Below are 24,502 nucleotides of genomic sequence, written 5' to 3' on the forward strand. Positions count from 1 at the left end.
CTCTTCCTTTTGATATGAGGAAGCCACTGGAGCTATGGACTTTTAAAAGTCTAAATTTCAAACTAATTTGTTGAGAACTGCTTTTTGTGTTTAGTTTGTTGTCCTTCCACCGGTTGGCTACGTATGATGCGAAAGAAGTTCATACATAAGGGTTGTGAACACCATAGATAATCAAAGTGACACATGATGTAACGCACAGTATTTTGGTCAATAACACAGCCTTAAAGGAAATTAATCAATAATGGGTGACATTTTGGGCAATGGTCCTTCATAACACATTATGTGTGCATCTATATATATTTCCTTTTTAAAGTAGTGTTATTGACGAATGTTAGTTTTTGTGGTTGTGCAGATATTAATTTTGGACACCAACCACCACCACCACCACATTGATAAGCAAGAAGGCTTTCAGTGTACTCCGGCAGTAGGAATTACAAGTCACAAACAGGAAGAGAAAATTGAGAGGGTGGTTTAGGACCGTGCACTTGGCCAGTAATACCCATAATACAGGGTGCTGTGATAAGGATGTCAACAGGTGCGTTGCTATGGCAGGCCAGGTTTTTTTTGATGGGCTATGCAAACCACTATGCAAGAGAAGAGAGACAAGTCTTGAGTGTAATAAAAGCGAGTGTTGCTGTATGTACGCGTTAATACAATTATGCGAATCCTGGGTGGATTATGTGCAGGATGAGGGAGGCACATTTTGCCGGGACTAGCCCCGGGGGACTCGGGGGGACACCTAAAAGACCAAATGGTGGGATACTTGCAGGGAAGCTCTTGGGAGGTAACCAGTCTACTGTGCAGCAGCTGAGAGTAAAAAAAAGCATTGCGGAGGTGTGGTGGTGTCGACAGCTTTGGCCATGGTGATTATTCTTGATCATAGTGTTGAGGCGTAAATTATGACTCGGAGGCAGATCTTCGTGTAAGGGCTTGCGCCACGTTTATTAAGGGCTCACCCCAGTTGTTTTATTAAAGACCTCTCTTCGCACACGACTCAGTGTACTGCACACTCACTGCCTACACTCCACACCCCAGGGGAAAGGTACCGGGGATTCCCTAGCACACCCACAGGCTACCCTAGTCTGGTGCCAATTTCCCCCTACCCCGGGGTCCCATCGCTCCCCCGGGGGAAGGGTACTGGGGAGGTCCCTAGCACACCCGCAGGCTACCCTAGCCTGGTGCCAATTTCCCCCTACCCTGGGTCCCATCGCTCCCCCGGGGGAAGGGTACTGGGGATTCCCTAGCACACCCACAGGCTATCCTAGCCTGGTGCCAATTTCCCCCTACCCTGAGTCCCATCGCTCCCCCGGGGGAAGGGTACTGGGGAGGTCCCTACCACACCCACAGACTACCCTAGCCTGGTGCCAATTTCCCCCTACCCGGGGTCCCGACTTTTACCCTTCACGTTCCCGGACTCTCCAGACGACCCTGAACCCGTGACGGGTTCCAGCTGAAATCCCCCAGGGGGACATGACGTCACTGTCCCGCCCCCTGTGCATGACGTCACCATCCGTGACGTTATCGTACCAGAGAGCGAGCATGACATGACGTCACTCACTCCTACTCTACAATAGTATAGTTGACAACCTGTTGAAGTTTAGTCAAGTTCAGGACGAGTTCTCTTAGCCCAGTCTTAGTGGTTCAATGTTGGTGTCAGAGGCGTACAATTTCCCATCCCCACCCCACATATTTCAGGTCAGCCAATCAGTGAATTCACTAAATTTTGATGTATATACGTACACTTGGTCTTCTCCAGTGTACTGCAGTCTCTGATTTACTAAATTGAAATCTGCATTTTCATTCCGACGAGTTCAGTTTGTCTCATCATAGTGGGTAGTCTTAGTGACCGTTGTGCTTAATTTCTGTCCACTCATAGTCATCGCTGACGAAACAAAACGCTGTTGTCGAATACCTGTCACTAATTTCATTGGCAAAATCAATTGACGGAAAACCCCGCTGTTGTCGAGCACTACTGTCGCCAATTTTTGAAACAAAATCAACTTTGCTAACAGGTGGCCGACCAGCTCGTAGTAGCGTGGAGCTGGCACCGCTAACAAGCTCCTCCATATGAGGCTCAAGTGCTGTCGTGTCTTCCTTCCTCCCTTCCCGTCGCGTCTCTTGGCGTCGCGTGTGTGCGCGCGCAGGGCAGCTTCATGCGCGTTTACTACCCAGCTCGTGATGCCGTGGTGAAGCAGCCCAAGGTGAACCCGCAGCCGCTGTGGATTCCTCGCCGGGAGTACACGGGCGGGCTCGTCAACTTCCTCAACCTCAACCCGTGCTTCACGAGCTTCTTCACCTTCATGTTCGGTGACGATCTACCAGGCACACGGACACCGCTTGCGCTCCTTAAGCTTCAAGCTAAATGTGGTGTAATTTTTTTTTAAATGTCACGAGAAATAATGTTGTGTTGTGGTGTTTGCTTCGTTTAACTTACGGGGCACCGCCGGGGGGCATGAACTTCGTTCAACATTCTTTGAATTGCTTTGTTTTTTTACACAAGCAACATGCACTCTGATTGGCTGGATGGGATGATGTGGTCATCATTAAAATCTGCTCCAACATGCATGTTTTAAATGCATGACAAATAGGAAGATGATTGATGAGAACATTTTACTAATCTCAGTTAATGGTTTCAGCCAAGCCACCAATGACTGTACAAAAGCCCAATCACGTAAAATTTGGTTCTACATTTCAAAAGGATGAATTCCACATTAAGTGCAGGCTGGGTGGGAAAGTGATGCCCCATACTTTTGGATCACAGGACCAGACCAGGAGTCAAGTTACCTTTCAAGAGGTGGCTCTGTGATATCCACTGCCATGGGCCATTCTCTAACACAATGGACCACAATGGACTGCATTGCTCTGCGATCTGAATAGATACTTTGTCTTGTGATAAAATAGCAATAGCACAATCGGGATCAAATTGGAGAAAGCATAATAAGGACATTATTACGTGACACAGACATCGTTTTTAATGTCACCATTTTAATGTAAATGATTGACCCACACTTGCTTACTAACTGCCATGTGTTGGATATTTGTTTTCCTAGCTTCGTACCATGTTCCTGTGGAATGGAACGCACCGTTTCGTTCTGGAGAGAAGTTTCCGCTCATCATATTTTCTCACGGCCTGGGGGCCTTCAGGTACACATAGGGCAGGGCTGGGAATGCACCGTGGCTTCTGACTTTGGCTGTGGACAGGTCGACCCCCCCCCCCTGTTCATGTGCCGCACACCCCTGTGCAGTTATTAACAGTAAGTGGTGTGCAATTATTTATTGTTAACAAGAAAAATAATGATTAAAAACAAGCTTTATCATGCATCAGCTATAATACAGAAAGTATCAATGATTAATTATATCATTGTTTATGCGCTCATGATGATGTGTTCAATCACGCACATGATACGTTGCTGGCAAATGAAGCCGTACAAACGAGACAGAACGTAAAAATAAATACTAATGTAAATAAGGTGGCAAAAAAGATGAAATAATCTAATGAAATCGTGATGCGGAATTCTGACAAGTCATCGAATCGCCGACGCGTCTGTGAAGCGTTACGTTCCTGCTCGTGTGCCGTGCTGGCCGTGCCGACAGACTGTGAGACCGAACAACGGGTGTCTGTGTGCAGGACCCTGTACTCGACAGTCTGCGTGGAGATGGCGTCACGGGGCTTCATTGTAGGTGCGGTCGAGCACAGGTAAAGTTACCATTGATTCAGCTGTCGCAACACCTGCAAAGAATTGACACTTGAGTCACTTCAATGAGCCTGTTTTCATCAACACTGCATTAAACTGCATTTGCCGGTCATCCAATTGTATATACAGTTCAGTCTTGAACTTGACAATGTCAAATTGAATTGAAACGACTACATTTCTAATGTTCATTTGCACGGACATTGATTTGATAACCGGGCCAAGACCAAGAGATGCGCACTGCACTTTAGAACCAGGTTAAATTACAGGTGACCGCCAACATTCAAATCCAGGATATCGGTGGTGCTGGCTCAGAACGGCACCAGAGCTCATGGGCCAGAGCGGCCTCGGCGCCGGGGTGCAAAGACGTGAAAAATAAGTTGGCGGGCCCCCGGCTGGATGAGAGCCCCTCCCTATGCCAACTGCGCTATGCCACTGACTCAACGTGACGTTCCCCGCTGGTGATTTTTTGTCAACGGTCACGTCTGCTCTCCCTGCCAGAGACCTGTCTTCCTCGGCCACTTACTTCATTCGGCCAAAAGAGGGCGAGGGAGGGACAGCGGCTGAGGCGGCGGCGTGTGATGGGGAGGAGAAAGCGGCACTGCACAACGGCGAGTGCATGCAGGAGGTGTGGCTGCCCTACCGCAAGCTGCTGCCCGGAGAGAAGGAGTTCCCCCTGCGTAACCAGCAGGTGGCGCAGCTCGCACATCTGACACGACAACTGCGCTCTGGGGTGGAAGAGAACCAACTGCTGCCCTCTGTTTACCACCAAGCGTTGGCTGACGCGTGCAGGTGGATTAGCTCAGCGACGTGTTTCCGGGTTGTGCCGCGTGTTAACACGGCACAACCTCGGAAAACGAGGGGACACGCAGTGTTGCCATTGACAGTCGAGATGAGCAGGCAACGTGTGATAATGCGCCATCACATTCTCCCCCTCTCTCCCTAGGTCTCTGCCCAATGACGGACCTTTGGCTCAAACTCCATCTTGTCCAGCTCCTAGCTTCATCTTCATTTTACTAAACGCGCCCTCCCGCGATAGCCACGCCCTGCCCCCCCTGCCGTCCTTCAAGTTGTCATAGCTTATTTCTTGTTCTGCCAGGTCCCCCTCGCAAAAGGGGGTTTTTAACCTCAAGGGTTTTTGACCTGGTTAAATAAAGGCGAAATAAATAAAATGTTGGCCTCTTTGCAAACATTCTTCCTTCTAGAACGTCCTTCATTGAGCTGCCACCTCTGAGATTATACTTTGGCCGCATATTTAGCTATTGCTGGATTGTTCTAAATAGACGTTTCTGCATTGCATTCCTCCGGTGAATCGAGTGTCGACGAAGCAGTTCCGTTACACATTGAATCCCGTTGCACGCGTTGGCTGAGACTGGACAACCCGAAGCGGAGTTAGAGCCTACCTCAGCCCCGGAGAAACGAGCTGCCATTCTATTTCGGTGCACGGCCCCCTCGGTGGAGTTATTTGGCTCATTAGCCTGATTTCAGATTAATTTCACATTTGGCCAACAACCTTGTGCCAATGCAGAATGTTCTTTGGCACTGATTTTTTTTTGTTTTCCAAAAAAAATCTGTAAGAAATATCGGAGCCAAGTGCCGTGCGCCTGGTATTTGCGATACTGTGGATTTTGAACACGTTCTGTGCCCTGCGCAGGTAACAGGTGTGTCGCTTTGGAATGTTTGGAGTGCGGCCTTGAGGCCAGGTTATGTTAATCCACCCCAGTGGATGAGCGGGAAAAAATCTGACGGGAGAGACTTTGTCCCCTAGGTTCACCAGCGCGCGGATGAGTGCGTGCGCGGCCTGCGTCTGCTGGAGGACATTAACGAAGGCCGTCCCATTCAGAACGTGCTCCCCTCAGGCTTTGACTTCCAGCAGCTGAAGGTAAAAAACAGCGCCGCTGGCAAAGGGGGGCAGTGCCTTTGTTTTATATCAAGGCAACTCGGGCAATAATTCAAGTGCTCAAATAAACTGTCCCGGTGTCTAAATTCACGGTTCATTGGGGCAAAGAGTAGTCTCATTGTCAAGGACTTCTTGGCTGAGACTTTGCATTAATGGTTCGGAGAGCTTTGCGGATTATATACGTACATGCGCAAGTGTCGGATAGATGAGAGCCTCCCTATGCCGTGCAGATGGAGTGGGAAGTGGGAATTCGATCGTACTTCGCCATGCTGGTTAGTGCAGATCGGTGAAGGTGAGGAGCATGGGTTTGGGAGCATAGACACAGCATAACAATGGACTTTGCTCCACTGCCCTCTGCTGCCCACCACTTACAGGACAGTCAATCAATCAGTATTCATTTTACATGCCAATATCACCATCAGTAAAGTAGGCATCAGTGCAAATTACAACGGAACGGGTACAGGGGGCACAGATCAACAGGAATTAAAAAATAAACCCGTCACGACATCAGCAGCTTACACTGACTTCGCCGCCAAGTAAATTGCAACCGAGCACAAAATAAAGTACAACCGTGCCCCATGAATAACAAAAATAAATTAAAAGCAGAGAGACCGTTTCTATTTCAAAATTGTTATTTCATGGTATATATTTTTTTTGTTTTAGATTTTCGATTCACAGCACCTAATCACTATTCACCTTCCAGCAGCAGTTCAAGGCTCTCAACTGTCCAGGCTCTCATCTGTTGAGGCTCTCATCTGTTGAGGCTCTCATCTGTTCAGACTGGCGTTTGAGCTCTGACTCTGCACCTCTTGAGTCCTCTATCGAACAATGGGTCCGATTCGTGAAATATGTGCCCATTATAAATTGTGTTTGTTATTAACGATAATTCTGAATGTTTTTTTTAGACGTTCTTTTCTTTTAACTGGTGACCTACTCGTATCTGCAATTCAGTATCAGCTGTTACACTCGGTGGCGCCCTTTGTCACCATTGTGCAGGGAAGCATGGACCTGGAGAAGCTGTCGGTGATGGGGCATTCGTTTGGAGGAGCCACTGCAATCGTCTCTCTGACCAAAGAGCCCCGGTTCAGGTGCATTTTGCTTGTTGACGCCTGGGGGTGGGCGTGGAGGTGGTGGTGAGCTGGGGCTGCCCAGTGAATCCTTGGAGTGCACATGCCTTGCATTGCACCATCAAATGGTTGTGGATGAGCTTGGTGGTTTTGTTGTAATGAGTAGCGTTTTTGCTGCATGTCCTGGTTTTCTCATAATCCGTAGTTCTTCCGTCTGCTGGTATTGTGAGATTTTGTCATTCCACGATATATCCTGGTTTTTTGTATCTAAGTGCAGCCCTGGTTATGGGTAGTGATAGAGTAGATTGAATGCTGTGCTGACTACTGAACCAAGCAACAAAGGTCAAATTCCTGGTCACGGCGAACAACGGTATAGAGTGACATCCAAAACTGGCAAAAGCTTCATTCGGATATACGTGACCTCATACTGTGAATTCTGGTCAAATAGATTTTTGCGAACCGCACTTTCCCTGCTAACACTGGATTGATGTGGGATCTTTGTGTTCATCGCTGTGTTTTGCCAGGTGTGCTGTGGTCATGGACAGCTGGATGCTGCCGATCGAGAGGGACCTGTACCCCAACGTCACGCAGCCGATCTTCTTCATCAACACGGAGAAGTTCCAGTGGGTGGCGAACATCCAGAGCCAGCGGCAGCTCGACTCCAGCACCGTCGATCGCAGGATGATCACCATCCTGTGAGCGGCCGCTGTTCCCCTCACCTATTCTGTACTCGTGTTGAATGATGTTAGCTCATTGCTGAGTAAGCACAAAATGTTGGTGATGGCCTTAATAATTGTCCCTAAGCATTGTGACTCTAAGCATGGTCCCAAAGCATTGTCCTGAAGCATTGTGTGGAAGAATTGTTCTTTAGCGTGTTCTTAACCCAGTGTCACTATTTATGCTTTGTCAATCTAAGCCAGTGGGGCTGGGGACATTGGTGGTTAATTTCTGACAAAAAGTCAGATTGCGTGCAGGACAATGTAACGGACAGAGCAGGGCCACGCAGCAAGATCCATATTTGTACTGTATTTTCTATGCTCCCTGCCTTCATCAACCCGCACCGGCCAGTGTGTCGAAGTACGGTCAAATAAAGTCCCACGACTCGCACGGTTTGGGGACTTCGTCATCCAGGTAGCGGACTGACAAAAGGGTAGGGCTCTTCTTGTATGTAAATACTTGCAGTCAATTCTGTTGGCTTCTCAGTGGAAGATGCCCTGCAACGAATCCTAGAGCCTAACGAGTGCCTAGAAGGTGGCATTTGGCAGAGAGACACGGTCCTGTAAGCCCAGTGGACACTAAAAGCCACTATTCAACGAAGAGCAGGCATCCTGGAAAGAAATCCTGCTGCGAGTCAGATACTTCTTTTGGGCCACATTCTCTTCCATATAGATAACAACCTTTAACATTCTTTAAACATACTTTTCCCTGTGACCAGGATTTATTAGTTTCACTATCTCTGTCCAGCATACAGCGTAAAAAAAAAGATTTAAGGTATAAAAAAAATGCGTTAAAGCTGGGGTTTGTAAAACTCGATGGGTGGGGGGGGGCATTTGGAAAACTTCCAGAATATCCCGGGACCCAGCGGCTGTTGACTGCTTGCCAACCCGTCGTGGCCTCGCGACGTGCAGCCACAATCCCCCACTGCAGCAGCAAGTGTTTGGTTTTTGCGAGCGAAATAAGTGATGAAAATGTTCCTCGGCAAGATGTTGATCTCGTGATGGACCCTGTGAGTGGATGAATATCGTCAAACATGACAATTACCCGCCGCTGTCCATTCGCAGACCAACCAACGCGTGAATGACTGTGATGAGCCAAAATTGATGGTTCTGAATTAAGACCAGAATGATTTCATTTAGTAACGTTATCAGACACTACAGTGCACTAAGGAAGACCAAACATGGAAATTGGCCATACACGTATATCGAAAGATTTACCGAATTTAATTATTGGCTCGCCTTATTATATAAAGGGGAAAAATTGCATGCCTTCTCACGCTAGTATTTATAACGTATGATTGGACAAAATGTTTGATGGCTTTAGACCGGTGGTTCTCAAAGTGTGGTCCCCGGACTCCCGGTGGTCCTTGACGGTCCTCCAGATGGTCCACGGTGCTGTGATGCAAATGCAGATTGATCTGGACATGATGACAACTTTCATGATACCTTTTGTTATGGACTTTAATACATATTTTGTGATGTTTAATTAAAAAATGAAGTTTGGTAAACTACCCTCATTAAACTACCCTAATCCTAAGATATAAATGGCACTCCAAAAAATGTACCTTCTCGCTGCGTTTAAAATAAAAAAGTGTTTATGTTCCGGTAATAGGAATCATTTAGTATGAATGGTATTTAGAGAGGGAATTAATTGCGTTTTGTCACCAGGGGTGGAGGGGGGGGCAGGGTGGTCTACGGAAATGTTTGCATGAATGGTCCACGGGCCAAAAAAATTTGAGAAACACTCCTTTAGACTAAGAGAATGACTAAATCAAAACCACAAGTTGTTGTTGACTCTACCAAGACTGACCAAAATAAAACATGCTGACTAACACTGCAGCAGCAACAGTAGCAGACAATCGCGGCTCACCTTACATTCACTCCACAGCTGCTTTGAGTCACCAGCTCATTTTGTGATCTCACAGTTTAGTCTGAGTTGTGACGGAGTAACCGTGCTAATCGTGCCGGTAAAACGACGCACGATTCGTAATATGTTTATTTGCCCTGAGACCGTCACGCTGACGCGCACGCTCAACGTGAGTTATTGCCGCTCGGGCGATTTGTGTTCATTTGTGTTGCTCCACAACTGTGTGCCGTTCTTGTGCTCTTTTAAAGTGGCCTCTCTCTGATTTAATGGATGCTCCTTTGTTCAGCTCACCACTGCTTGCCTGCGCTTTTAAACATGCCACTCTTTTTTTTAGGCCATTAACTGGATGTGCACAATTGTCGTTTGTGGGTGTGTGTTAGGAATACGTTTTACAAGTGTCCATTGTTCTAAGGGTAATTTGCGTGTTGTGTTATGTCACGATGTGTGCTAAAAGGGAGCCGTGCTATATTGGTTGGTGAGCTGAACTATGATTCCACAGACCCAGATTCGATTCCTAAGTCATGGTGTAAAAATACCACTGGCTGTTAGTATCTGAAGCTGGTCTGGACCCTCCCATTGGTCTAAGTGGAGGCGCAGCCCAGAAATGTCTCCCTCGCACAACTGTTGGCAGAAGGGTCTCCACACGAGGGAGACTTTTACCCCACCACACTTGCGCCCTGCTGATCGACTGACCATGATATACCCATTTATACAGCTGGGCGGACACAGGCAGTGGTGATTTAAGAAACGTTTTCTCCATTGATTCAAAAGTCGCCCTGGGAAAATGAACTAGTGGCCTAGATTGCAGGTCTGGTGTGGTAACCATTGCACCGCGGCAGCACCCCGCCCTGGTCAACTCGGGCCAAAAAACGAATGCAAGTTTCCCTCTCTTGATGCGGTGGTAGATGCGTTCCACAAAAAGGGCGCACAAAGCGAAATCGCACGAGACAAGGGCGTGCCGAGTAGCGCATACAGTACACACACCAGAATGTTGTCCCACGTCCGACCCGATAGCCGCATGTAAAGTGAATTCAAACCGCAGAGAGCAAATTTTTTGAAAGAAATAGGTGAGCCCCATGTTCGCAAAATCGCACAAACCGAACCCGTTAAAAGTGAGGGAAACCTGCACCTGATACGGTAAAGTTGAAGGTGTGCGTGGTGTTAACCACATAGTAACCTCGTGTGTTGTTCTGCCTTGAATCTTTATCTTTTCTTTGCTTGTCCATCGCAAATGATGACAACTGTGGAGAACAGCGAGTAGCATTTTCCCGTGCGCTGGTGGAATGGGGAGAGGTCAGCCCTCTAGCGGAAGCATCAGCCTGAGCTCTGGGCAAGAGTTTATTAGTCTCCTGGATGGGATTTATGTTGTGCCGCTACGAGTGTTGATGCTGGTATTTTTTTATTTCTGCCTTTTAGCAAGTGCTCGCGAACACAGTTTCTTCCATCGGTCTGCGCGTTTAACGACAGGTCTCTGTCCTTGTGTTGCGAAGGGGCACGGTGCACCAGAGCCAGGCCGACTTCACCTTTGTGACGGGCTCCTTTCTGGGAAAACTGGCCAAGACGCGGGGAACGCTGGACCCCTTGACCGCCATCCACATCAACAACAGGGCCTCGCTGGCCTTTCTGCAAAAGCACCTGGGTAAGCACAGCTTTGGCCGCCTCGACCGCTATGCTTAGTTACTGGTTTTACTCTTCTCGTTCTCTACTCTTTGGTTCTTTCGGTAAAGTCACGTAGGTATAAAATAAAATAAATCACGCCGTTTCGGGTGCAACACAAGCCCGTGTGTTGCGCCCGAAACGTCGTGATGCGCCCGAAACGTCGTGATTTATTTTATTTTCTACCCACGTGACTTCACCGAAAGAACCAAAGAGTATGGATTCCTGCATTCACGAAAGCTTCAAATCAAGATCTTCACGTTCTGTTTATTTTCATTTCCCCCCCATCCACCCTTTCCCCACGGCCCCCTCTCCCATCCCGCATGCAAATATTTTTTAACCCGCTGGCCAGGCCTGTTCACTCGCACTCAGTATATGCACGTATGTAATTGTGTTTTTGCAATAACTAAAATATTTTTTTTACCTCGGTGAGCCCCTCGCTGAGCCCGTCACACTCGTATTCAGCAGGACCTTGTTTGCGGTATTTGAATTGTTTCTTGGCCATACAGACTCCACATTAGGATTGCCGTAATTGCTCTCCATGCGGTTTACTGAATTTTCGAATCAACAATCGTTTTTATTGTTTTGCAATGTGTTGTGAATGGTACCACCGATGGAATCTGCATAGGTCTTGAATTCAATGCAACTAGTGGCAACATGTACAAATAGAAAAAGGATAAATTCTCACATGCTGCATGTATTGCGAGGCCAAAGGAATATATTTGAATCGATGCATCGCTATATCTCTGCCATATACGTTTTCTTTACATAGGTATGTACGGTGCATATTTTCTCCTGCACGTAGCTATGGTCATTTAATACAAGGCCACACATTTTAACTTTGGCAGGATATTAAAATAAAATAAAATCCCGTTGAGATGCTCATTGGTATTATTAAAAATGCCATGGGTCTTAACAGCTTTAACTTGCACTCCCATTAGTGCCATTTGAGCCGAGCCAATTGGAGCATCTGAAAAGCGTTTTGAAAATCCGGGCCGCGTTCGTGCCGTTTGATGCCGTCCAATCACAAAATGCTCGGCCGCCTGAAAACAACACGCCCAGCTCTGCAAGTTACAAGCAGAGGCATTTTTCCCCAACACTGAATGCGCAACACTGTACGTCTGGCGAGAAGGCATGGAGCTGAAATTAAACATGCCCTTTTGTGCCCTCCTGCTGGTTAGTATTGTGCCCCTAATGGCAAAAAGACAAATGGGGTAGTGCAAAGGCCCATATTTTTTGTTACGGCATAACCGGTGCATAGATTATTGGAAATTGACTCAAGCCAGCGGAAACTCTTTTTTTTCCTTCCCTGCAATGTCACGTGCAAAAGTTGGACACTGAATAATCATCCAAATGATGTTTCGTTCTTATTTCGAGGGTCATTGCCTTAAACGTAAGACTGCCATACAGCAGAAATAAATATATAATAGTGCTCACGACGGACATTGTGACTTTATTTGACATGTGCCTTTGCGCGGCTGCCAATGTGGTGCTTGCGTTTTGCATTTTTAGACTACCAGGCTTTAGTCTCACTGGATGGATACACGCCAAGTCAAAAGTGTCTCCATGCTCAATTGAGCATCGGGCAGCATTCCGTTTGGTCTTCACGGTTGTGCTTTTTTGTATTCAGTTTCTTTTCCTTCCCCCACACCTCCGATTTAGCACGGTTGGCTATGCACGGCACTCCGATGTGTTTTGAGTCGTACCGCGCGCCAGTCAGCACGACTTCTCACGTTTCTCCCCACGTGCGAAGAGCTTTTAAGAATTCTGAATAATAATAACAACACGCGGTACAACCCCCTAAACAACACATCGAACAACCTTGCTCCTCCATCGGTGGGCCTGAGCCATTGACGAAGCTTTTACGTTCACGTAACGAGGAGACTTGTCTGACTAAAGCTTGCTGCAAACGAACCGTCGGAAAAGCCTTTTGAGGTCAGGTGCTGACGTTGGGGAAAGTGTGCGTGATGAATATGTGCATAAACAAATTTTTTTGTTTTTACCAGGTAGGGCCCACTGAGCTATTTAGCCATTTTCAGAAGCGACCTGGCCATCACAAATGATAGCTCAACGAAGTGGCTTATCGCGTGGAAATGTATAGCGGACAAATTCTCTAAACGCACGTTTCTAAATGTGGAAGGAAAAAACAGAGGACCTGGAGAAAAATCCACACGACCAAGGGAGGGGGGAGGGGGGAGGGAGAGAGACACCGCAATCTCCAAATATGCGGTCGTTAGGGTCGGTATTAAAACCCACGACCTCCTGTATACCAGGCGAGGGAGTTAACATCTCCTAGCCACCGCTGTGCCCCCCTGTGGTTGCGACATGGGCAGAAGTCGTGCAGCCCCAGCCTCAGTCCGCCCCCTGCCTTGTCCGCTGGCCTTTTAGCGGGATAATCGGCTTAGAGAATCACACAACTCACGGGGAGTTAATGAACGTGGAATTCGCAGCAGAATGCTAAAAAAAAGAGGCTAAAATTGCCTTCCTCTAAAGAATCCCTCGTGATGAGTGGTTGAAAAGCAAATATTTTAGTCATATGGCTCTCAAGATGTACTTTGGAGAGTATGAGTTAAATTTAAGTCGTGTAATAAGCCATAATTATAATAGTATTTTATGCCCCAAGAGTAAAAAAGTGGATTTGAAAATGTTTGCTTTCTCCCATGGAGCTGCTTGTAAATGAATAACGTTTGCATCACTTTTATGATGAATAAACAATTCTCTCAGAGTTGTTTTTTTGTAAGAACGCTAATACAATATGGATGCAAGTTATTTTGAGCATTCCCTCCGACTCCCTTTTCATTTCGATTTTACATTACGCCCTGATTTATAACCGATAGCACTTAACTGTATTTATTATTGCTTAATGTCTCATTTTTACGTTGCCTGGAAGCATGGTGCATAGATTGCTATGTTGGCATTCTGTCAATCAATATTGACAGGAATCCAGAGGGTAACCTTTTTTAATCACGCGCACCTGACTCTGAAATTGTGCACATCAGATGTGAAATGTATCCAATTTGTTTGTCATTAGCAGCATTTCATTTTTGTTGTGTGTTTTTATTTCATTTGCTGGATGTCAATGATATACCGTGTAGGATTTTTGCTTTGATGCACTTTCATTTGTCTTCCTATTGCCCTGTAAGTTTCCATGAAGCAGCACTAGATGCAGCTCTAAGGAGTGAGAAACATGCCTTTATTAGAGAATTTGGCAGCGAGAAATTCCCACGTGACAAGCCACTTCGTTGAGCTATTTTTTTGGCCAGGTTGCTTCTGAAAAAGAGCGATACAGCTCAATGAGCCTTACCTGGTATGATAAAAATAGTTTATATTCTTGGTTCTTTCGGTAAAGTCGCGTAGAAGGGAAACAATAAAATATTTGTATTATTAAATAAAATATTTTTATTATTTTATTGTTTCCCTTCTATGCGACTATACCGAAAGAGCCAACAATATGAATCCCTGCAGTCATGAAAGCTTTAAATTAAAAAATAGTTTAGTAGTTTTCTGTTTTGGCCACTGTCCTGATTTGCTCCCCTGTTTTGGAATGAGAATCATTGTTAACGTAATGCAAACGGCGTTAAGGTTCATATGATATCAATTAGGCTTGTAAAGTGCTTACTTGAAGATCAAACAGTTGTTGCCCATGTTGTCTGTATCATAGTACAGTAAAACCTTGGATTGCGAGCATAATTCGTTCCGGAAACGTGTTTGTAATCAAAAGCACTCGTATATCAAAGCACTCGTTTATCAGTTGTGATCACGTGACGCTCGGCAGACAAAGCGTCTATACGTACTGCTCGTATTGCAAGACCCTCACTCGTTTATCAAATTAATATTAATTAAAAAAAATTGCTCGTGTTGCAAAACACTTGCAGACCAAGTTTCTCGCAATCCAAGGTTTTACTGTATTTTCAAAAGGGTGGAATATGAACTAAATAAACTTACGCAATTTATTCTTCACGGGAAAAAAAACCCCTGTAGATGTCACGTTTAAAGATTCTGAGAAACAGGATTTTTGTTAACCCGATGTGGGAATTCCCAACACAATTTGAACCATTCTTGGTAACCAAGCTTCAGAAATTCAGTGACTTGACGGCCTCACAGAGAGCTTCAGATGCACAAATACACCTCAGCCTTCAGACTGTGATGTCCACTCATTTGAGAAGTTTCCCCTCTGTATTGTCGTTCAGGAGAGTTTGAAGTTTAGAAAAACATAGGGCAACTGAAAATAACACGAGGTGTCGGGAACCCTAAATAATGAGGCCTGAGCTCCCAAACTAAAGGTTTCGGGTCTCTTTTGATTTGTATTTCGACCCTGCATGGCATTTGTTTTTAATTCTTAATCATTGCCTACAATCCTTTTACGTCTCAGATGCCTCTTTTTTTAGAAGAGACATTTAGTTTCAGTGACCTCTCACCCAGTTTAAAATAAAGATATGATTGACGCAATGCGTGCAGGTAGTCCCCGACTTACGACGGTCCCCGACTTACGATATTTCGATCTTACGATGGCGATAGCGATATGACAAAATTGTAAAATATTTCTAATTTCACGCGGCATGCAAACGCAGCAGCGTATGAGGTACGATACTGTAACTTCGCCATCCTCCTCTTCCGACAACTAAGTTAATGTAGCCATCAACAACCTTACATCGTTCAAGTATGCAGACGACGGACATAATCTTGGTGAGTACAGTAGAATATGATACGTAACGATACGTTCAATGCGTGTATATGATACGTAGCTTTAGCGATTTCATTTTAGGGTTACCACGATACGATACGTTCAATGCATGTTAAAAGTTTTTATAGCAGATAGGATTGTTTCCTGAAAAAACTTTCTATTAAATTGCAGTTCATATAGGTAGGCTAAGAATTTACCTTGTTTTTACTTTACATTTTACCGTGCAATACGGTATTAATAAATACATACAGTATATAGTTTATACAGTACGGTACTGTAAATTGCTCTGTTTTGCAAAATTATCACCATTCTTTAAGACTCCTGGGTAGGCTAGGCCATCTTCGACTTACGATAATTTTCGACTTACGATGAGGTCGTCGTAACGCATCTCCATCGTAAGTCGGGGACTACCCTGTACATATTTTGCCAAAGCATCTCAAGTGGACCTTGCTGTCCGATGATTGGCCAATTTTTGTGAAGTTTTCTCTGCATGTGGGGAGTAATTCACAAGTTTCGTAAGAAATCCCACACGTCTGATTGAAGAACGGTCAAACGCCATGTGAAAGCTACTCGCTGTACCTCTTCCACACCTGCAGTCACAACCTGGCTGCCTTGCAAGTGGATGTGTCGCGCTGACCAGACCTCCACGTGATCCACCAATCCACCTGCACATTGTTCACAGTCTGCCCACACGTAACGCAAAAACAGGTTTTAAACTTGGGTAGTAGTTTTTTGTTGTTGTGTGGTAGCGTGGTAGGTTTTTGTTTTCCCCCTCGTCTATCTTGTTTCGAAATCGAGAATTTTTCCACGGTGGACATTTTTTGTCGAACTCGAATCTGTGTCTTGGCGCACGCTATGCTGTTATCGAAAAATATGAATAGGTTTTACCCCTTTCTAGCAACATGTTCAAACGCCAAACGGAAAACTTTTGCAAGCAACCAATGTTATTGTGTTCTCGTAGCGCAGCAGATGTGGATCTTTATCAGACGATGAAGAAAGTACCCCACGAGTGAGCCGCTACACCACGCACACACACACACTCGCTTTGCGCGCTGTACCGTCCGTCAACAACACGGATTTTCTCAACAGCCAGAGGCCACAGCAAGTGAGCCGGCACCATGTCTTCTGGCATATGTGACTAGGTAGTGTGTGAAAGGCTTACACTTGAACTTCGAGATGGCACCACTGCCCCGTTGGGCTCGAATCTGCGTATCACCTGCCCGCGGTTTAAACAAGATCTCCAGTGGTACGGGTTGATGGTCTCGGCGCAGTCGACAGTGATATCACGGGGACCTTGGCGAGTCCATAGAGACCTATTGACTCACAGAGGAGACCAATGGACTTACATAGACTGAGTTGTGAATGGATTGTATTCTTACACGTAGCAAGTTGCCAATATATTTTGGGGTTTTATTCATTTGGATAAATCGATACCCTAATAATTGAAACTAAATGTTGATTTGATTGTCAAGACAAATTTCTCTTTTGCAGACCATGGGGGGTAAAGGGTAGGAGAACCCCCGTGTTGTGTGGATACAAATGTAACTTTTTTATCCACACATTGATTTGAATTGGAATTTAACAGGGGTTTCTGCCATGGAAGATCCGTGCATCCTGATCACGCATTGGCCTGGGCCGGCCTCCACCAAGCTGTCCAAGTCCCACAGGCCCCCTCCCATCTCTCCTGAACGACACCCTGGAATCACGATGAATCCGGACCAATTCCCTGCACTGAGCATTGGCCGTACATTTCAACGGCAACACTGGAGAAGTTTTGAACGCCAATTCTGGCTGCCTGATATCGGGGTCTATTTCAGCTTCGAGCAGAGTCTCCGCTGAAACAAACTACCTGGGTATTGGCTATGCGATTCAGTGGCGATTTTGCTCAGAATCAGAATCTTTACATAGCCCGGAGGAATCTGATGAGCTACGAAGCTCTTTTTCACCGATGTCCAGTAAATTCACAGATGACCACTCGGCCGGATAGCCCCCCACAGGTCCTCCCCCCTCCCTGCCTGAATGTCAAGCTGGGCTCCATGTAGCCCCCCCATACCCTCACCCCAACGATTCCACCGATCCCACAGTCGCATTAGGAAATGGTATTTGATTCTCAGGATCAACTTGTTATTCGAGGCCAATGTACATGCTATGCAGTAGCTAAAACTCCTGCATGTTTTTTTCTTCCAATTGTGCAATAAGACGAACCCCCCCCACCCCCCCCCCCCCCCCCCGTGACTGATGGCCATCAGAAAAGTGTCGAGCAATCGGTAATTCTGTCTGTCGTGTGCCTCACCAGCTGCGGCCTTCCATTTAGATTCATATCGAGGAAAGTCGACCCCGGGCTCGTTTCCGATCTCGTGCTTGACACAGACTCTGCGCCCCGTAACTCACTTCCATTTGGAAATTGCTAATCATCATTAGTGTGGCGTAATTCGATTTCAAATGAGCAAGCGTGTCCCCGGCTGTGAGCTTTCCAGCGTGTTCGTGTCGGTCACGGTCTGAACGCCCGTGCCCAGGAGGACCTGCTCGATGCGGACACTTCCATCGGCTAACGACCCTGAGCTTTTGGCACCTTTTGCCGCGAGGGGCCGGCGTGTACTTTGCGAGCGCGAGGGTTAAATCGAGCGCCGCGCCGCGCGTCGTCGCATCGACACACGGCGGACACGCTCCGTGCGGCCCGAGGGGAGGTGCTTGTACAAGGAAACGCTGCGTTGAACAAGTCTGGGATGAGGGAAACGTCATGCATACGTGTGGATTATGTAACCAATTTCAACATGCTTTTGACTGCCAATATTCAACGAGCAGCTTTGAGGCCCAACGGGTATCTGTCTGGGCAAAGGGCATTTGTGCTGTTGCGCATAGTTCTGCGGTTCATGTCTGCAATCCTTTGATCAACTTGCCCTGTTTTCATTCGAGTTAATGTTCCTATATGTTTGTGGAATTAATCGCTGATTATAAAAGAAAATGGAATCCAGTTCAATGTTAGTTTCGATCAAGCTGACTCGCACGAAAAAACGTTCAGTGTGAATGATTACGTGAATACCTATTGCACGCAAAATGTATGCTGGAAAATGTAGTCCTTTGTCTGTCCACTGCTGGATCAAGGCCCTCGTTACACAATGGCAACCATTGAGTTTGTCACGCTGGTTAGTGCGGGTTTGTGATAGTCGATTAAACAATATATTTTCGTGCATGCCATTCGAAAATGCTAAAAACACCCCGCAAACCCGCATCTAAAGGAACGTCTCGCTGGTGTACTTTATATTGCAGGCTAAAGGCCACTGCCGATAGCCCACGTCGACTGTAACACAGATTTATCTGACTGCCCAGTACTGGATGAAGCGGTTTCCCACCACAGTGCACGATGGGCTTCACGTGAAACAATGGCAGGGGTGGCATTGAGACGGGGGGTGGGAGGAAGAGGAGAAGCCCCATGTCCGTGTGCGCCGTCTCGTTTTCCCGCTGCAGAACTCGACAAGGACTTCTCCCAGTGGGACAGCCTGTTGGACGGGAAGGGCGAGCACGTGATCCGTGGGACCAACGTCGTCATGCCGAGCGTTCCCCCGTCGCAGCTCTGATTCCCAGGGGGCGGGTCTTCGCGGCATCCCCCTCCCCGGCGTTCAAGGTTTGGCTGTGGAGGTCGCAAATTCTTGCCGGTGCCACCGTGGTGAGCGGCCCTAGCGCCTGCTCTTTTTTTTATTATTATTATTAAATGGCCTCATTTGATCCGCCTGCACTGTATTATGTAACGCGACATTCCAGAGCGAAACGGACAAGTGTATAATCGCGTGTAAAAACAACAGATTGTTCGCCATACGTTTTACGCGGGTTGATATGCAAGTACCTTAGGTTAGCACGGTTGGCTACGTGCGGTGCGAAAGAAGTTCAGCGTACATATACATGTTGAGCTGTTTATAGACACCCCGCTGATTTCTAACTCCCCTTCTCACTTTCTTCTCAGCAGGTGCTTGAATATTGTGAAGGCGGTTGCTCCGTGTCTTGCAGGGGAGAGTGAGTTTTTTTGTTGAGTAATTTGGGCTTTGGTGGGAAATGTGTCAAGGCTCTCCAGCAAGATGTTGTCATCTGTAAAGTTTCTAACGGTAATTTTAGTGTGGTATCGACAATTAGATCACCCTGTATGATGACGGTACGGGAAAAGAAATGTAACTTTACTTGGAGAAGTTGACTTAACGTCTGACGTGTAGGCTTTCGCGACCAATATTATTCGTAATAATGTTTTTTTTTGGTTTAGATGGCGTAAGTAGAAATGTGTCGATAACCTGCCACCACCCGACACAGCCAATTATTAATGTTTGTCACGTGACTAAAAGGTGCCAATTATTAATTACTTCAGCACAAGTGGTGTGTTGCAGAGTAATTCCATTACATTTACAATTTGAATGCTGTGACGTTTCGCTGGTAACTGCATCTGGCATCATCAGGTGATTTGCCAGAATTGTCAAAATTGCCCGATGATGCTGGATGTAATTAACAGCAAACCGTCATGGTACTCCGATTGTAAATATTGTGAATTTACTCTCCAATACACTGGTGGGCTGAAGTCGTAAGTAATTGGCACGTTTTGTTTACGTGACAAACCTTGCTCATTGGCTGCGTCGGGTGGTGGCGGGTTAACGACACATTTATACTTCCACGATCTTAGCCCAAAAATCGTTATTGTGACTTACCGTCTGTTTAAATTTTGATTTAAAGCTTTCGTGACTACAGTGATTAATATTCTTGGTTCTTTCGGTAAAGTCACGTTGAAGGGAAGCAATAAAATAATTAAATATATAAGAATAAAATATATAAACAATTTTATTGTTTATGTATATTTTATTATTTTATTGTTTCCCCTTCAACGTGACTTTACATAAAGAACCAAGAATATATTACCGTCTGTTTGTTATATATTCATTACGTAACTATGAGTAGCTAATAATGCATTTTAACTGCCTAATGTAAAGTAATGAAGCCTTCATTTAGGAAAGCTTCATTGAGTTATGAAACACTTTTTTAAGGAGGGTCTTGCATTAACCAATTCGTCAATGAGTATGAACACAGTATATTAGTGCGTAGGTGTTCGTGATATTTCTACGGAGCTCTCCGATGTGTTTTTTGGGTTGTTCCGCGTGTTGTTCAGTGTGATGTCCGAAGTTTCGCTCCATGCGCTCACTTCCTCCCTTGATTACAGAGCTGTTGCTGGTGTTGTCTGCTCTCGATGCTGATTGGCTCAGCTCTCTCTACCTAGTTCCCTCTCAAGCAAAAATGTGACTTTTGCTCTCAAGCAAAAATGTGACTTTTGCTTGAGAGGAAACCAGAGTACCCGGATAAAGCTGTTCATCTGAGTATCTGGGGACATGTCAGACCGTGCAACATCTCGTGAACGATTGCCCAATCAGATAATTTAACGGCGATCTGAGACAAATCCACGCGGCTACTCCTGAAGCAGTCGAATGCGATATGAAATCGCGATATGAAAACTCGACGTAAATTTATAATCTGTTGAAATCCCCAAAAAATGCCATACGGAAGAAGAAGAAGATCTGGGTACTTTGTAAAACACACCGGAGAGCTCTGAAGGCACAAGCGTTGGTGCTGTTCAGTCGAGGCACGTGGTCTTAAATACAACCAACGTATTTTAAACTCACTGCTGATAAGGACTGGCATATTTTGCATTGTATTTTCCTGCATTTGTTTAGTCTTTTTTTAAAGTTCAGAATAATGAAAAGTTGTTTGAACCGCTTTGGGATTTTATTTTATTTGAAAAAAAAATCCCTTCTCACTGTCAGTTTTTATTAATACTCAATTGTAATCGTTCTTTTAATATTGTGCATGATATGCAAAACAGCATCATAAAAAATATATATGTAAATTCTATTTTCAGCCTTCTTTAATAACTAGGAATAAATGCCTGGCATGTTATATAACACTTGAGTTGTGAGATAAAAACATGTGTTCAAAGACAAAGAGGGATTAATCTTTTCTGGCAAGAGAGTGTCCATTCTGTGCTTTTATTCTTTTTAACGAAGTTAAATTTAGACAAATGTGTGGCATTTTCATCGCGTTTTGGGAGCACAGAAATAAACGCAACTGTTTACAGAAATAATGAAATTTGCACAAGCAAGGACCTCTGTTACGAGCCGTTATTTTCACCATGGCTCGAATTAGTGTAGCCAATGGAGCAGAAAATAATCTTCTCGTTGACCGATGTTTACGTTTATATTCAACATCGAGCCTGGTTCATAATGGACAATCGAACTGGAGCCTTGGAATAATAATTGCGGTGGATGTAATGTCTTCATATCATACATTGTGTGCTCTTTGCATTACCCAACAAATTTGCACGGTATTGTACGCAGTGAAAACAAATGTGGTGCCATGGTTAGCGAACCGCGCTGCGAATCGAGTGACCGTTTGATTCCCAGTCACAGCTAACATCAGTGGCGAGGGATCTGAACCGGTCCTGCCCCCCCCCCCCTCCTTTCCCTAACCCACAATGACCATCGTGGTGAAGTATGGTCACACAACCCCCACGACTGGCACAGTAAATGTCATGATTCGAGCGCTGTAATTAGCCGTGTTTGCAGTAAAAGGTGGCGATGGCAAGGTAAGCGCAGCGTGCGACAGAGAGCTACCACCCTTGTGGTATCTCTCGTCTTGCCATGCAAACCAGTGGCCAAGAGTATCTTAAAATAATCTGGGCCCTATCTGAGGTCATCTCGGCCTGCAATGAGTGCCTGGTCCCGTGTGGCCAAGAACTTCCCTGAATAGGTGCTTGCTAAGAGTGTTTGTCCAACAGCCTACGTAGTCTCGCTATTTCGTAATTTAAGTAGTGCCTCATCGTCTGCCTTTATTAGTTACACATTTTTAACTGTAATGTGCTTTTTTGATAAACAAAATGCTGTCTTGATAATTCTGTACTTTGTTACCAAAAAACAGATTAATTCTGTACTATCTTTACAACAGTAATACAAAGCTAATTGATGTAACTTTGGAGAGTTTATGAATTATTATTTTATTAACCCGAGTGAAAATGTATCCCCGTATACTGCAGATTAGTTATCAAAAATGTCTGGAACATTTAAAACATTTACAGATGATATTACTTGAGAAACATCCATTTATAGTTCATGGAATTGCTGCTGAAACAAAAATGTGTGTTTTTATCATAAGATAAGAGGCTGCCCCTGAACTCTGTACAATGTAATCCCGCATTAAAACGCTACTCTCCTATTGCAAGAATAAACATGGATTGTTCATACTGTTTTTTTTTGCCGGGAAAAGATGAACTGTTCCCGGCATTGTTTAAATTGTGATTATAAATTCTTGTTGGGCTTAGTCATGGGATATAACAACTCCAAATGTCGCACTTGTGCATGAGTCACACACGTGGCATCAAAGAATAAGCAACCAATTAAAGTGCGTCATTGACGTGGCTCAACAGAACTTAATTGTACTATATATTAGCACCACATACTAGCGTGTGGGCGCTTGAATGCATCTTTAAGCGCAGCAGTTAAAACAAATTAGGCGGGTTTCTTAACTCACTGCCGTCTCTGTCCACGCGTCAGTGTATATGGGTACACCACCACAGTTACTCATTTGGAAGGGGAAGGTCTCGTTTGGTGGGGTAAAGTGTGGGTAGGATAACTTTTTCCAACACGTTCAATCAACGTGGGAGAAGAGGAGACCCAGTACCCTCCAGGGTTCCCTGTCTTTCCACTCGCAGTGGCGTGAGCACCTTTACCTTGTATGTACTATGTTGAACTTCTTTCGCACCGTACGTAGTCAACCCTGCTAATTGGAGGTGCGGGGGGAGGACAACAAACTTAACACAAATCAGTTCTCAAGAAATTAGTTTTCAATCTAGAAAATAAATTGTCAATCTTCATGCAGCGCATACCAAGGGTGCTTTCTAAAAAAAATAGCAAAGCCATTCCCAATCAATCTGGCTCCACAATGAGTGACCTCTCCGAATTTAATATCTAAAAGTTTTTCGGGTTGTATGCAACATCTTGATTGGCAATTTGCTCCACATGCTGAAGAAGCTCCCAGCCCGTGGAGCGAAATGTGAGAAGTCGGGCTGAACAACAGCAACACATGACAACCCGTAAACCCACATTGCAGCCGTGAAGACCTACATGGGGAGGACTTTTTTAATGACATTTAAAAGATAACGTTTTTTGGCCGCCCAATCTTCCCCCTTCACGAAACCCTGGCGCGCCGATCTCGGGATTTTGTTTGTGGAATTTCTGCCCCCCCCCACCCACCCATTTTTGTTTTGCGATTATTGCTCTGTACCGGGCTCGCGTTGAGTTGAAATTAAATAAGTAAAACTATTTATATACATGCGTATAGTTGTGCCAGTAACATCGTATGCATTGAAAGAAAGATCCAGAAACAGGGAGCCAAACAACTGAACACCCTGAGCCCTCTTGATTTTAAGTGACTGACTGAGACGTTTTACTCCGCCTCCGAATTGCCACCACGATCAATGGGCTCACACGATGGCACGTCGGTAATGTTCACACTCCGAATTGCAAAGGCGATGGTCTTGCTTGCCCGTGCACATCATGGCCCCCACGGGACCAGGAAGATGATGACAGCAGAGGCACCCCAAGGGTATCGGCCCAATTTCCACTTGAACGCCACAAGTTTGGTCACATCTCGAAGTGTTGCGCATTAGGATCAACGGGATGACGGCCACCTCTGCTGGTGGCTGATGGAAAATAATTACTGTGACCTGCACGGCATAGCAAAGCCCTCATCCGACTGTGTATATATTGTGTCACCTTCATTCATATAACCCACGTATTCAATATAGGGTACAGCATACAGATTTTTTTTACAAGCATTCATACTGACACAAGTAATCTGGCGTGCACTCTACACAGATTCCATCTTCGCCATCTTACGA

General features: G+C 45.5%; 1 protein-coding gene across 9 annotated transcripts in view; it reads left to right on the forward strand.

Moving 5' to 3' along the window:
- The window catches only part of PAFAH2 (platelet activating factor acetylhydrolase 2), a 37,259-nt gene extending 14,428 nt beyond the window's left edge, over positions 1-22,831 (forward strand). For 5 of the 9 annotated variants that reach the window (XM_032954958.2, XM_032954957.2, XM_076067313.1 and 2 more), the window contains 9 exons: positions 2,145-2,307; positions 3,051-3,144; positions 3,629-3,697; positions 4,194-4,383; positions 5,461-5,574; positions 6,589-6,680; positions 7,184-7,354; positions 10,733-10,881; positions 19,051-22,831. In XM_032954958.2, the coding sequence (XP_032810849.1) occupies positions 2,145-2,307; positions 3,051-3,144; positions 3,629-3,697; positions 4,194-4,383; positions 5,461-5,574; positions 6,589-6,680; positions 7,184-7,354; positions 10,733-10,881; positions 19,051-19,160 (1,152 nt within the window). In that variant the 3' untranslated portion in view covers positions 19,161-22,831. The remainder of the gene's footprint in view (positions 1-2,144; positions 2,308-3,050; positions 3,145-3,628; positions 3,698-4,193; positions 4,384-5,460; positions 5,575-6,588; positions 6,681-7,183; positions 7,355-10,732; positions 10,882-19,050) is intronic. The other 4 variants (XR_004402839.2, XR_004402840.2, XM_032954953.2 and 1 more) reach the window with 4 other exon arrangements.
- Positions 22,832-24,502: the final 1,671 nt, after the last annotated feature.

This window comes from Petromyzon marinus, chromosome 15 (genome assembly GCF_048934315.1).
Source record: "Petromyzon marinus isolate PM22_M1 ecotype Great Lakes invasive population chromosome 15, UKy_Petmar_22M1.pri1.0, whole genome shotgun sequence".
NCBI classification, from domain to species: Eukaryota; Metazoa; Chordata; class Hyperoartia; order Petromyzontiformes; family Petromyzontidae; genus Petromyzon; species Petromyzon marinus.